Genomic DNA, 14,085 nt, shown 5'->3' on the forward strand with positions numbered 1-14,085 from the left:
GCACCATAAAATGCATCACGATGAAAGAAGAATGGTCATCACAGATAAAGGAATCTTGCAGTATTCAAAGAACTCCTTTTGAAATACTGCTTACATAGTTTTGCGATATGCAGCATAATGTAAAAATAATTTCTTCACAAGATCATGCATCAAATAAATTTCAAAGATTAAAGCAAGTAGTTTGAAAATCAGGAAGACCACTGCAGGCTAACATTTCAAGATAACAGATATAGTTTTATTTCAGATAGAATTATTACACCATGCAGCCCATCACAAGCCTCCCCACTCTCTTATTTTAGACGAAATTATTGTATTGCTGCAATATGCAGGGTGTTGGATACCCCCTCCCTTACTGAACCAAGAAAAAATATAACAAATATGACAAACCTGAAAAGTCTTTACTTTGAAGATTTGTCACTAATTCTTCAGCATTGGTTTTTCTTGTCACAAAAATTAAAATACTTCCCACTGAAACAAAAAAAAAGGAAAATAACATCAACACGATTTACACATGGTAAATTATAAAAATATTTACATTTTAACAAAGATTTCCTACTTTCATAATATAATAGACCCATTTAAATTGTGTTAAATTGAAATGTGACAAAGGAAAACACAATTGCAAACTTAAAACACCAATTGTTTTCAAATCTTTTAAGGTCTGCCAATTTTTGTCAATCAATGAAATAAGTTTGGTTCACCAAAGGTTGATCAAACTCAAAGCAATTGGAAACAGTTTGTAGATGATGACATGGAAGAGTTGCAATTGATAAATCAAGAGTAATTGAAAATTGTGCCGACAACAAATGGAAAAGTCTACAACTGTTCAGGGAAAAAGGATTTAAAAATGAGAAAAAACAAGGTTCAAATTTGTAGTTCTTCTGAGATTTTTTGAATTGCGAAAGACATCACAACATATCTTGTAACTAAAATTAATAGTTTTTTATGTCTTTATTTCAACCGATAAAGAATCAGATACCTCTTTACAATCTTAAAAATAATAATTAACAAAAAATGTATTTACAGGTAGTGAATTCAACAAGACGTTTCATTAACCAACGCCATTTTGTTGGTCCTGAAGGTAACACGTCAACCAGCTGTGTAATGTCTTGATTGGCCTGTTGTGTAAAAAATGAAAAATAAAAAGTTTTTATTTAACAGTAAAATTTGAAAAAGAAAAATTTTTTTGGAATTCTAAGAAATAAACCGATAAATAAAAAATTGGAACTTACTTCTCCAAGTTCACCTTGGATACAACGAATAGGATCAACCAAAATGTCCCGAGCTAAACGTTCAACTTTCTTTCGGAATGTTGCACTGAATAGCATGGCTGTAAAAGAAAGTCAGAGATTTTTATATAGCATCAAAAGCGGAAACAAAATAAAAATATAATTTGTAGCACATTGATATTTACCAATCATCAAATGTTGAATATAATTTCTTAACATTCAATACTAGATTTATACTTTCCTTCGAGATAAAAATCATAAAATAATTTCTCAAAACAACTTCTAAATCGATTTCAAGACCGGCTTGAAATTGAAAAAGAAAAACAAAATTTGATGTTTTCTAATTCCTTAAGAATTTTAAAATATTTAAAATATGCGTATATACATAAATATAGTGTTCAAAAGTGTTTTTGTTTTCTAAATTAAATTCTAAAAACTGAAAATAATCACAAAACAATTGATCTGTCAATCAAATATTCAACTCTATACAGAGTTTCAGATAAATAATTGTTTGACCTTCAACTTATCACTCAAATTGATAAAAAGAACGTATGCACACCTAAATAGGCTAACAAGGAACAGTCTACTTATATTTCATCTTTAAAAAACTCATCTTGTTTCTGTTAATCTATTCATAATTATAATTCAAACTGATAACAAAATTATTGGAGGATGGTGGAGGGCTTCAAATTGGAGATAAATTCAAGTTTATTACTTACAGAAAATTATTTTTTGTATTGAATAACAATCAAATCCTTATGATAAAAAACAATATGGCACACCTGGTGTTGCCCAGTAATCAATGTGGAGCCATGTATTCCTGCCCCCAGTCCAGACCAAATATCATTTTCATTATATTTTTATTTTTAAAATAAAGTAAAAATTTAGCTTTGATGTTATAGATATCCAGCATGAACAAATATCCCATAACATAAAATACCTTAATATATAGCATGGAAAAAATAATAGAATGTATGACAATCACTGTTATGCACAGATTCTTGATTCCAAATTCATGAAGAGTGAATTCATTTCATAAATAAATATACATGAGGTGCTTTAAATAAGTTTCCAGACTTTTTTTTTTTTTTTTGTACAGGCATTTAAAATTGTTGTAGATTCTTGAAATTTAAGTATGTTATTGCTATACATTTTATGAGATGACTGACCAATTTCTATGATTTCAGGTTCAAATGAACAGCTACAGCAAGAATTGGAATACACCATATTAAAGCCTGATTATCACAGATGGTGAATTTCAAAAATGCAATCTGGACATAAAGACACTTTAGAAGAATGGTATGCAATAAAATTCTGTTTTAAACTTGGAAAAAATGCCACAGAAACATATGGAATGCTTCAGACTGATCTTGGACCATCTTGCATGAATCAAGCATCAGTTTTTGAGTGGCATAAAAGATTCAAGAAAGTCAGGGAGTTTCAAGGATGATGAAAGGTGTGGGAGGAGTAAGGAAGTCAGAACACCAAGGTTGATTGGCCAAATAAAGAATTTCATGGCTAAAGACTGCCGTGTGTCTATAGAGACAATAAGTGCACAGTTTGATGTGAGTGTGAAACTTGTACACAATTATTCGTGAGGAACTGAAGATGCAGAAGATTTGTGCAAAGTTTATCCGAAGGGTGCTCAGAGAGGATCAGAAAAAAAATGTCATGACAGTAGGGAAATGATCGAGCTGATCAATTCAGATTCCACAGTTTTTGATGCTCTGGTGACCTGCGATGAAAGCTGGATCTACTATGATCCAAAGACAAAAAGACCGAGTTCCCAGTGGAAGCATGCTAGCTCTCCCAGACCAAAGAAGGCCAGACAGAAACTTATGATGATCCCTTTTTTGACAGCACAAGCATGTTATACATGCACTGGGTTCCCATTGGACAGACAGTCAACAAGAAATACTATGTTGAGGCTTTAAGGGAGTTCAGGAAGAGATTCCGTCAGAAGAGGCCAGCACTCCTCAAATCAGGTCAGTGGCATTTCCACCAGGACAATGCACCAGTCCACAACTCACAGACCATCCTTGACAATAGATTATTTGGCCAAGATGTGCATCAAGACAGTTCCTCACCCACCCTATAATCCAGCCCTTGCCCCCTGTGACTTTTGGTTATACCCTAAGCTCAAGGAAAACCTTAGAAGCTGTCGTTATGAGACAATTGAGGAGAGGAAAGCGGCTGTTATAAAGGTCATTGACACGCTCACACAAGAGAACTCCCATGGGGCTTTCCAGAAGTTGTTGAAATCGTACAACACGTGCATTCCAGCCGGAGTTTACTTCAAAGGGGACAAGAGTTTCATGTGTGTACTCTTAATAAAAGTGCCTATACAAAAAAAGTCTGGAAACTTTTTGAAGGCACCTAGTATATAATAGTTTAGGCTTATTGGTTGTTAGTAGAAACACTATTCTAAAATAGTGTTTCTGATGTTTGCAAAACAAAAACATGTAGCTAAAAAAAATTTTTAAGTCATTTTTATTTAGAAACACTTATACCAGAATTGACAATTTGCAATAAAAAGAAAACATGCAACTCTTTTGGTATTTTTTGAATTGCCTCTCTCTACCCATTTTGCCAATAAAAAAGGATTTTCATCTAAAAGTTTTAAAAAATAAATAAAATCTATCATAAAATCAACATACTTTACTGCTACAAAAATTACAGAAATTGTCTGCACAAAACTGAAATGTCATTTTTTTTAAATTTAGCATTAAAAATATTTTTTTTTATTCATAAATTAATTGATTTAAATAAGTAGAAAAAAATTATTTTAAATAGTAATTATAGAAGAAAGAATTTCTTTTCATCTGATTTTGGCATTTATAATAGTGTAATAAATAAATAAATAAAAACAAAGAAACTTACTTTGTCTGTCAGGCCGAACATGATTAGCAATGGATCGGACTTGAGACTCTGAAATGAAATCTCAACAATAAACTAAGGAAATAAAATGTTTTAAGATCAAACAAACATAGGACGTGTTATTAGAAAATCCAATAAATAATCTTAAAATCAAATATTTTTGTAAGTGAAAATTTATCAACTTTTAAAATTTATATTTTACCAATGGAAATTCAAAAAATTCATTTCCTTAAGTCAATTGAGGTCAAGTTTGTTTTATCACTAATTAAAAAAAAAAACTATGAATCATTAAATACTAGCAAATATATACTCCTTTTAGTTGCCTTTTATTAGGATGGAAAAATAGCATAATGAACAAACTACCTAAGCCGGAGGTAATGCCTGATAGAATGATATCACAACAGAACAGGTACTACAATACATCCTTCTAAGGTAGGAGATAATGTTGAGGAGGATCTCCTCATAAATACAGAAGATGATGCCTGCAAATATAGAGTAGTGATATCACGGCAATAGAAAAGATATTACACTACCACCACTCTATTTAAAAAAGGAGGAGAAGATTGTCCTTTGAGAGATGGTCTCATAAATGACAAAAGAACAGATACTACATTAACCTTCTTCCATAGGAGGATCTTATACATGGGAAGATTATCCCTATTCCCTGGAAAAAAAAAAAAAGGTAATTTCTGGAAGCATGGTCTTATAACAACATAGATACTACACTGTCTCATTAAAAGAAAATACAATCAAATTAAATCAGGCTGGCTGTAGATGGGGAAGATGGAGCATTGTTCATATAAATGCCTAGTCATAAAAACTTTATTTTGTTATAGTTTATTGGTCTCTTGGCTAAGATCTCATGTTAATCTAATGAATTTCTCTAAAGCATATCAATAAAAAAAAAATTTTTCAACAATGTGAGGATGTTTTAAGTAGGAAGATTCCTCAAGATTAAATGTAGTATAATGGTGACCAAGATGATTCTAGATAAGAGTAGAATAGGCATTTTTTTAAAAATAATTTTTGACCATACCTAACCCCATTTTCCCCATACTTTTGATGGCCTTGTCTAATTTGTTCCAAATGTAAATTTTTAGAATTTTGTGCAAATAAATGTGTCAAGGAATGTAAAAAAGGGTAAATTTACCCTTTTACTATCAACAACTGCTTTAAACAATCATTTAATTTAAAAGCAAGAGCAAAGTAATATGGTGTCATTAACAGAAAGAAAGAAAGAGAGGGATTGTTTTTTTTTTTTTTTTTTTTTGATTTTTTAACTTTACTTGGATATTTCTCTCTTAAGATATAACTCGCATATTTGTTGATTTTATTTTACTTTTTTGTTTTAATTTTAACCTTTATTAATTGGTTGGTTGATTTTGTTTTATGGCATATCAACCCTTTTCAGGTTATTTAATGCCAAATCCAGTTATTTTGAAGAAAAATATTTTAATAATATATATTTGTTGTTTTCAAGTTTGTTTCTATTTAACCCAAAGTTGGGATCCTAAACAGGTACTACCACTCCGGGTCAGAGTGGACCTGGGAGCAACGGCAATTAAAGAGTGGTTCCACACTCAATCTTATAAACTTTTCAATCTTATAAAAAATGTTTGAAAAATTAAAAACATTAGTAAAATAGAATTTTTTCATGCTTGCCAGAATTCCTCCTACATAAAAAAAAACAAAGAAAAATGTATATGCAAAAATGTGACTGAAAGAAATTATATTCCAAAAATCATATAAATTGATCAAGCAGTTTTTTTATCAATAAATTTTTAAGTAATTAATAAAATTTTGTAAGGATTATACAAAAAAATCTCACAAGTTTGAATTATGTTGAGTTATCTCCCTTCTTGAGATTGTTTTTAAAATGGTGGTGTGAGACAGTCGCTCCTTGGTTAGCCATAAAATTTGATTTTCTTATTTAAAAATAAAACTACTTGATCAATTTACATAATTTGGGGGTATATAACATTTTCTTTCAGTCACGTGTACGTACAACATAGAGATTTTTCTTTATTTTTGTTTTTAATATGAGGGTAATTCTAGACAAGCACTTTTTTATGAAAATAGAATGCTTGAGAGAAAAAGAAAAGGAGAAGGAAGGAGAGAAAGAGAAAAATCTGAAGTTAAACCAACTTACCAAAACCCATATCAAACATTCTGTCTGCTTCATCAAACACAAGATAGGTTACCCTCTGTAGATTCGTGGCTTTTTTCTTAACAAGATCTATCAGTCGACCCTGAAAGAAAAGGAACGTTCTTTTTAATACAATAATCTATCATCATCATGCCTAAGTGTTACATTTTCTCCAATAAAACTACCGCCCTAGAAAAGACAACAATTCCATTTCCATTTGATAAAAATCAATTTTCCTTTTTTGTTGCAGAACATCTACTAGTTGGCCAGTTGTGTACAAATCCTAAGAGTGATATGAGCCTTCTATCAGGTCTGAAAGTGACACAATGTTCAATAAGTGAGATCAGAGATGCGCCGCTGTACAACTCATGCTCTCTACCAATCTAAGTTATAACAGGACCATTGCCAGCACCCTCAAGATGCAAACGAAGATTCTGACCATGGTTATGATCTTTGATGCGGTTTCAAGTAAGGGCCACATTTGCCACCTCACATCTTCAAAGTCTGCTTGAAAGTCAACACCAAAGTGTACCTGATGTGAGTGTGATGATCCCCTGGTACAATCAGGTGTGAAAGAGGGGGCACTGTTCATATAAATTGTTCATTGAAGAGTGTGATGATCCCCTGGTACAATCTGGGTGTGGCAGCAGGAGTTGGCGCCGGCCCACAAGTCCAAAGAAACCCAGGCTTGGCTTTAGGAGTGCTACAACTTTGTATCCTTCTCTCACTGCTCCTCTCCTCCCCCTGACCTGAACCCACTGGACTACTTCATTTGGTCATATGTCAAGAACATCACCAACATGACCTCCCACAACACCAAAGCCAGCCTGATCGCTGCCATCTGCAGAGTATTCCCGTCGGCGCTTGTGAAAAAGGCATGTTCCCAGTTTCAAACCCGTATCGAGACCGTGGTTGAGGCTGAAGGCAGTTACATTGAATAGATTTCAACTCTACTACATGAGTTATAAGTTTTAAAATAAAGCTGTAGTGTCGATTTCTTTGGGGCAACAAATCTATCGTTCCACCCTGTATGTTATGCTTTAGAAGCATTAATCATTATTTGAACTTTCAATCTAAAAATACTAGAAAAATAGATTACAAGCAGCTTCTAATTGTTTGCTCTTAAAAAATATGTTTGGACTAATTAGTTCACATTTATGAATTTTTGTGATGAGGATTGAGTATTCGTATTTTTGGGATTATTTCAACTACTGTTCTCATTTTGAGTATTATTTTCATGTTTCGATAACTGTAACCTCCAACTTTCTTCAGGTATATCCTTTCGAAATTGGGAATCTGCATGGAATTCCAAACAGAACCCCTTATTTAATCCACGGAGGTAGCATGCTCTCATTCCAGAAACCATAACTGGGTAGAAGTTCTAAGTAGTTCACAATTGCATCTTGGATGTCATCCGCATTGAGAATTGGACCTTCAACCTCCAGAAGAGTCTAACTTTAAAACTGAATTTTACCAACTACTTTATCCACTATGCCATGACTCCTTGCAGGCGACACTCAAAATACAATTGCAAATTTACTTAGGACTTCTACCCAGTCATGGCTGACAGAACAAGAGCATGCTACTCCCATGGATTAAATAAATGGCTCCATTCAAAATTATGTCCAGATTCCCATGTTCAAAAATATACACATGAAGAGGGTTGAAGATTACATCAATCAAAACGTGAAAATAACACGTAAGATGAGAAAAGTAGTCCAATGAATCAAAATAATTAGTTCATCTTTTTTCTAACTTAAATTTATTTTAGAAAACAGGAGTAAATATGAAAATTTATCCTTTTTTGAAAGTCAATTTTTTTTTTAAATAATTCCACTGAAAACTTTTATAGATTTATCCAAGTTGATGTTTTGCTTAATATTGTTTTACAACATTATTAGTTTCGATCTTTAGAATAACTTACAGGCGTTGCAACAAGAACTTCTGCCCCTTCTTGGCAAGCTTTACACTGTTCCCAAAGGCTACCGCCTCCATAGGCACACACAACACGGATATTGTAAACTTTTCCAAACTTCTTAGTTTCATGGTAAATCTGTGAAAGAATAAGAAAAAAAAAACTTATTTACATTTTGTATAAAAAGTGTAATTCCTAGTTTTGAGAAAATGCTTCATAATTTCTACCTTAAAAGTGACTGGAATGAACAGTCTTACATCCAAGTTTTTAATTATATCTTTTTGTCATAAAAAGACCTAAATTTTGTGCAACAAAAAGAAAAATGCACTTTCATCACATAATTTTGAATAAGATATTGAAATGATTCATTTTTATGGCTAAAAATAGAAAAAAAAAGACCAACCGTCACATGTTATATGATTGAAAATTAAGCATAAAGATTGTAATATGTTAATATTCTCATATTAAATACTTTTTAAATAATCAGCTAAAAATAAAGATGTGATGATTCATTTTAAATTGAATAGGAGTTATCTAACCTTACAACTATTTTTTTTTCATTTTCTGTGTAAGTTTAATAATGTGCAAGCAAATAAAACTTAACAAGCAATGCTAGATAGGACTAACTAGCTAGGAATAAAAGATCTACACTTATTTGTTTTTGTTTGTTTCATTGACCAGCAATAAATTCAGCCAATTATGAATAAAGATCATTCTAAAAGCTTACTTGTTGAGACAATTCTCGAGTAGGAGCTAAAATCAGACCAATAGGCCCATCACCTTCTTCAAGTTCTTTCTGAAAAGGAAATCATACATATTAAACATTAAAAGAATCAAATAGAATTTAACACAACTTTTTACCTTTAAAATAACTTGACAATTTGAAAATTTTAAGAAATATCGAAAAAATTCTAAAAAAAAAGATATTTTTAAAATCTAAAATAAATGATAATGGCAGATCAAAATTCAATAATTACAATAATTTTGTTTTTAATTCAACTATTTTCATTGCACAAATAGCATAGTAGATTAAAGAAAAAAGGTTTAAAATTTATTTATGTACTTTATTAGTTTAATTCATTCAAATTTATCAGTTTAATTCATGTAAATATGCAAATGATAATAATCTTATTTAAATAAGGATTTTGTCCATCTCTCTGATTGTCAAACACAATTTTCTTTTTTAACATAAATACATTGCGGAAATTATTAATGCTCTTTTAAGAGAAAAAAAATTCTGCTCAGCATTATTTCAAAACAACTTATTGTTTTAACCAATTACATTCAATGTTCTTTAAAAAAGTCGGCTTTTGTCTGCCTACCAATTTCATAACGCTATCCATTCCTATCAGCTGTCTGGAGAATATACAAAACTGAATCCAGTTGTAAGGACCTAATTTGGGAGCTTTTAGTAATAAATTCACTCTTTAGTTACTACTACTCCCAGGTCCATTCCTACTCAAAGTAATAGCACCAGCTGTGGTCCATCTTCCTCACATAAATTGACAGTCACAATTTTTTTTAAAAGAATAAATACATTTCAGAATTAATCTCATTTCAAAATAATGGAACTCTTTACTTAAGAAATGGAGAATATTACATTAATAGTAAATAATAAATTCCAAACAAATAAAATGGATGACATGACAAGAAATTGAAATTGAAATATTGAGATCTTCAGTCTGAGGTTCTACCAATTCAAGCTTTCTTTGTAAATAGAGCTTAAAACATTACCTTAACAAAATAATTATAGCTGTGGTGTGACATCATTGATTTATGTAACATTTTAAAACCATAGGAATGCCATAATTTAATTAGAAATAACTAAAATTTATAGGAGATAAAAATGTTTTAGTTCTTAAAAATAATGAAAGAATGAAAGAAACAGATAAAAACAAAAGCATATGCATAGGATCTAACTTTCCTGGGCCAGAGGTGGGGGAATATGTGAATGGTCTTTTATCTTTAGAAACAATGGCTACACTCTAAAAGAAAGCTGTCTGTATGATGAAAAGTTTGTAGTGAAGCAACTGCACATTCTCCTGATGAAACATTACTTAAATCCAATGACAATGCAAAATGCAAGATAAGCAAGAAGCAATGCCAAGATAAGCAAAGAGATGTTATTTTGAGTTCTAGACTAGTTATCCAACCAAGATTCTAGTCTAACTATTTTTTTAATTATAGCTCAAAAGAAAAATACATATGTTGCATAAAAGTATGAAAGAAAATGACTTTTCAGCCATTTCCAAACTCATGGCGTCTTGTATTGACAAATGGTTGCTTACCTAACAGATCCAGGCAAATTAAAGCAACACAAATGTTGAAGCGTTGAATGTGAAGGGAGAGAGGGGGAATATAGTTGAGTTTTTCTTACCTGATCCATAATATGAATCAACATTGGCCACACAAATGCTGCCGTTTTGCCGCTTCCAGTCTTAGCAATTCCAATAATATCTCGGCCTGCCAGAATAACAGGAATTCCCTAAAACAGCATCAAAAAATAAAACAATATTTACATAAAAAATAACTTGATACAATTTTATCAAGGAACAAAAAAAATGTAATCTATGATGACCATAATCTAATAGTAAAAGTATGCTGATGATTTTTTTTATATGAGGATTGGTTATTTGGATTATTTGGATTCTTCAGACTACTGTTCGCATCTGGAGTGGTATTTGCACAGCATTTCGGTTGATGTAACTCCAATCTGCTTCAGATGTATCTTGTCAAACTTGGGGAATCCTTCTGCCAAACTGAAACCTGGACGGAATTTTGAACCCAACCCCTTATTTAAAACATGGGGGGTAACATGTTCTCGTTCCACTAGCCATGACTGAATAGAAGTCCTATATAATTCACAGTTGTATTTTCAATATCGCCTGCACTGAGAATTGAACCAAACGAGTAACTTTAAAACTTAATTTTATCAAGTACTTTATTCGCTATGCCACAGGTCCACTTCAACAAGATACACCTGAAGAAGGCTGGGGGTTACATCAACCGAAACATGAAAACATCCAAGATAAGAACAGTAGTCCGAACAATCCAAATAATATGAGTGGAAAGAACATTCTGAAATATTTATTAGTGAAACAAAGAAAAATAGTTCAGAGTTAAAATATTCTAGAACATTGCAATGAAAGTTTTTTAAGCACTTTATCTTTGCTATTAAATCCAATCAATTATGAGGAAAAGATGAACAACAACAGATTGTTTCTTGAAAAAAAAAAAAAAAAGTAAAGGTTTCATTATTTTGATTTAAATGACAAAACACTTAACGTTTTACTAATAAGTCACTATCAAGGCTAAAAGCCACTTGAGGAAAATCATTAATGAGATGGTTATAGTGTGAGTTAAATGATGAAAAATTGAGGGTATTGAAAACGAAGGGAATGACTTAGGCCAGTTTATAAATATTTATTTACATTAAATTTGAAGATAACCATATTGTAACTGTTGTGAAGGAACATAACTGGCTATACACCGGTTACAAACTGTATATATATATTGGACTGTTTGGCAGACAGCGGCAGACAAGCAGTCGCAGTAAGACGGATAGTCTTACGTGTTGATTATCAGACTTTCTTCCCCATACTTGTTACTATGTACTTCTATTTACCTTAGGCGAGCAGCCTTACGTTTCTGTATTATAAATAAACCCCATTACACATACCACTCGGTGTAACTCACGTTTGTCTTTATTTCCTAAGTATTTAGGAATATAACAATGGCGACGAAAGGATGTTCTTTCTCTTAACAGAGATAAATTACCGTACCAAGGACTGTGTACAATGCAAGGATTTTTTGTTTTACGAAAAAAAACAAACTACACAAGGATTTTTGACCACGTGCGTCAATGAATTTAAAAATTTTTCCTACCTAAAGTAGCGAAAAGTACGGATTTTTCTTCGTAAAGAACTCACAAGAAATTATAGAAACATGTTCAAGGTAAAGTGGAATTTATATTTATTTTGACAAGTAAAAAAAAAAAAAAAAAAATGGTCGCAAGTTGAATTCGAAACTACACTAAAGGATTACGAGTTTCGAAAGAAAAAATATAAATACAACGACTATTGTACCATTTTATGCCACGTGGGAACGGCAGCCATAAATTTTTTTTTTTGGAAAATTGTTTGTTATTGCCTTTATATAAATAATTGGAACTATTTGTCGTGGGAAGTAAGAAATATTTTGTGTATGAACTTACGTTGTTGAAAAAAAAAAAAAAAAAAAAAAAAAAAGAATTATTTTACAAAGCCTGTTGAATTACTATGGATGAACTTTGTTGAAACGTGTTGTGTCTGCATATTGCTACTAATTTACGATATACGTAAATTTACGATTTTTCTTTGGAATTATTGTGTAGAATTCGAAAAGACATTTTTGTACTAGAAGCTAACATGGAACAATTAGCAGAGTTAACTAAGGCTCTAGCCCTTAGCATCCAGGAACAGACAAAAATGACTCAACAATTTTTAGCGCAACAACAACAACAACAACAAATTCAACAACAACAGCTACAGCAACAGCTGCAACAACAACAAGAAAGAACACAAAAAACTTTAGAGGCACAACAAGAACAAACAAACATACTACAACGACAAATGTCGACACAGCAAAAGAATTTAGAAAAGCTAATTCTAACGTCGACCGGGAAGAAGACTAATTTTTCTGCCGAGGGTATTTCAAATTCACTAACGGAATTTCGTTACTCCCCGGATACTGGTGTTACTTTCCCTGCATACTACAGAAGATACGAAACAATTTTTACGAAAAGATGTTTAGACTGGACCGATGAGGAAAAAGTTACCCTGCTACTACAAAAACTGGGTACTGATGAAAACACCAAGTATGCAAATCTAATTCTACCAAAAAAACCGGAGGAGGTTTCGTTCGAGGAAACAATTAGTACCTTGTCGAAAATATTTGATAAAAGGGATAGCCTATTTCACTCTAGATACAAATGTTTGAACATTCAGAAGGCAGAAGCTGAAGACTATCTAGAATATGCTTGCACTGTGAACTGTTTATGCGAATCATTTAAATTGAATGAAATTTCCGCAGACCAATTTAAATGTTTAATCTTTGTACAAGGTCTCACAGCACCAAGGGACAAAGATATACGTTCACGGATCCTAACAATTATGGAGGCGGATCCTAACATAACATTGCAAAAAGTCACTGAAGAGTGTCAACGTCTGATTAACATAAAGAAAGACAACACTCGCATTGAAGAGAAAAATATTTTTAAGGTGCAGCAAGTAAAAAGGCAAGGGACCACAAGAAAGTCCAGGTTCCAAGAACACAGGATCCTTAAAGGATATAAAGACCCAAAGCTAAAGTGTAAATGTTGTGGTAGTTTAAGACACAACAATAAGACCTGCTGGTTTAGGAACAAAATATGTTATGAATGTGGTCTCAGAGGTCACAAGGGAACATACTGTGCCCAGAAGAAAAGACAAGGGACCGATAATGTAAATACGCTTCGCATGAATAAAGAAAAAAGCTGCGAAAGACGGAAATATGTTGATGTTCGGATAAATGGACATCTGGTTACATTGCTTCTGGATAGCGGTGCAGATATTAGTATTATAAATGAAGATATATGGAAAAGGATAGGTCGACCTGAATTAACGAAAACCAGAAAGACGGCGAGAAGTGTGTGCGGCAAAAGATTAGAGTTCAAGGGAGAATTAAAATGCAAAGTGACATTCGCTAACCAGACTCATAAATCCAAAGTGTACGTCGTACCAGGAAAGAATACATGCCTGTTTGGGGTAGATTGGATTGTCCTGTTTAATTTATGGGAGAAACCCATAAATTCGTTTTGTAACGTTTTAACTGCAGAAAAAGCAAACCAAAGGGAAGACTTCCTGAAGGATTTGAAAACTGAATTTCCCAATGTTTTTGCC

The 14,085-nt window shown here is 32.2% G+C and overlaps 1 protein-coding gene across 2 annotated transcripts in view; it reads right to left on the bottom strand.

The window, feature by feature from the left end:
• The window catches only part of LOC145291372 (ATP-dependent RNA helicase DDX42-like), a 70,267-nt gene that overhangs the window by 13,419 nt on the left and 42,763 nt on the right, over positions 1-14,085 (bottom strand). For both annotated transcript variants that reach the window (XM_080137149.1, XM_080137150.1), the window contains 8 exons: positions 10,545-10,652; positions 8,895-8,963; positions 8,177-8,305; positions 6,256-6,355; positions 4,110-4,157; positions 1,233-1,330; positions 1,025-1,118; positions 388-468 (listed from right to left, as the gene is read on the bottom strand). In XM_080137149.1, the coding sequence (XP_079993275.1) occupies positions 388-468; positions 1,025-1,118; positions 1,233-1,330; positions 4,110-4,157; positions 6,256-6,355; positions 8,177-8,305; positions 8,895-8,963; positions 10,545-10,652 (727 nt within the window). The remainder of the gene's footprint in view (positions 1-387; positions 469-1,024; positions 1,119-1,232; positions 1,331-4,109; positions 4,158-6,255; positions 6,356-8,176; positions 8,306-8,894; positions 8,964-10,544; positions 10,653-14,085) is intronic.

The sequence above is a fragment of the Euprymna scolopes genome, chromosome 12 (assembly GCF_053919585.1).
Source record: "Euprymna scolopes isolate OS-2025 chromosome 12, ASM5391958v1, whole genome shotgun sequence".
Taxonomy (NCBI): Eukaryota; Metazoa; Mollusca; class Cephalopoda; order Sepiida; family Sepiolidae; genus Euprymna; species Euprymna scolopes.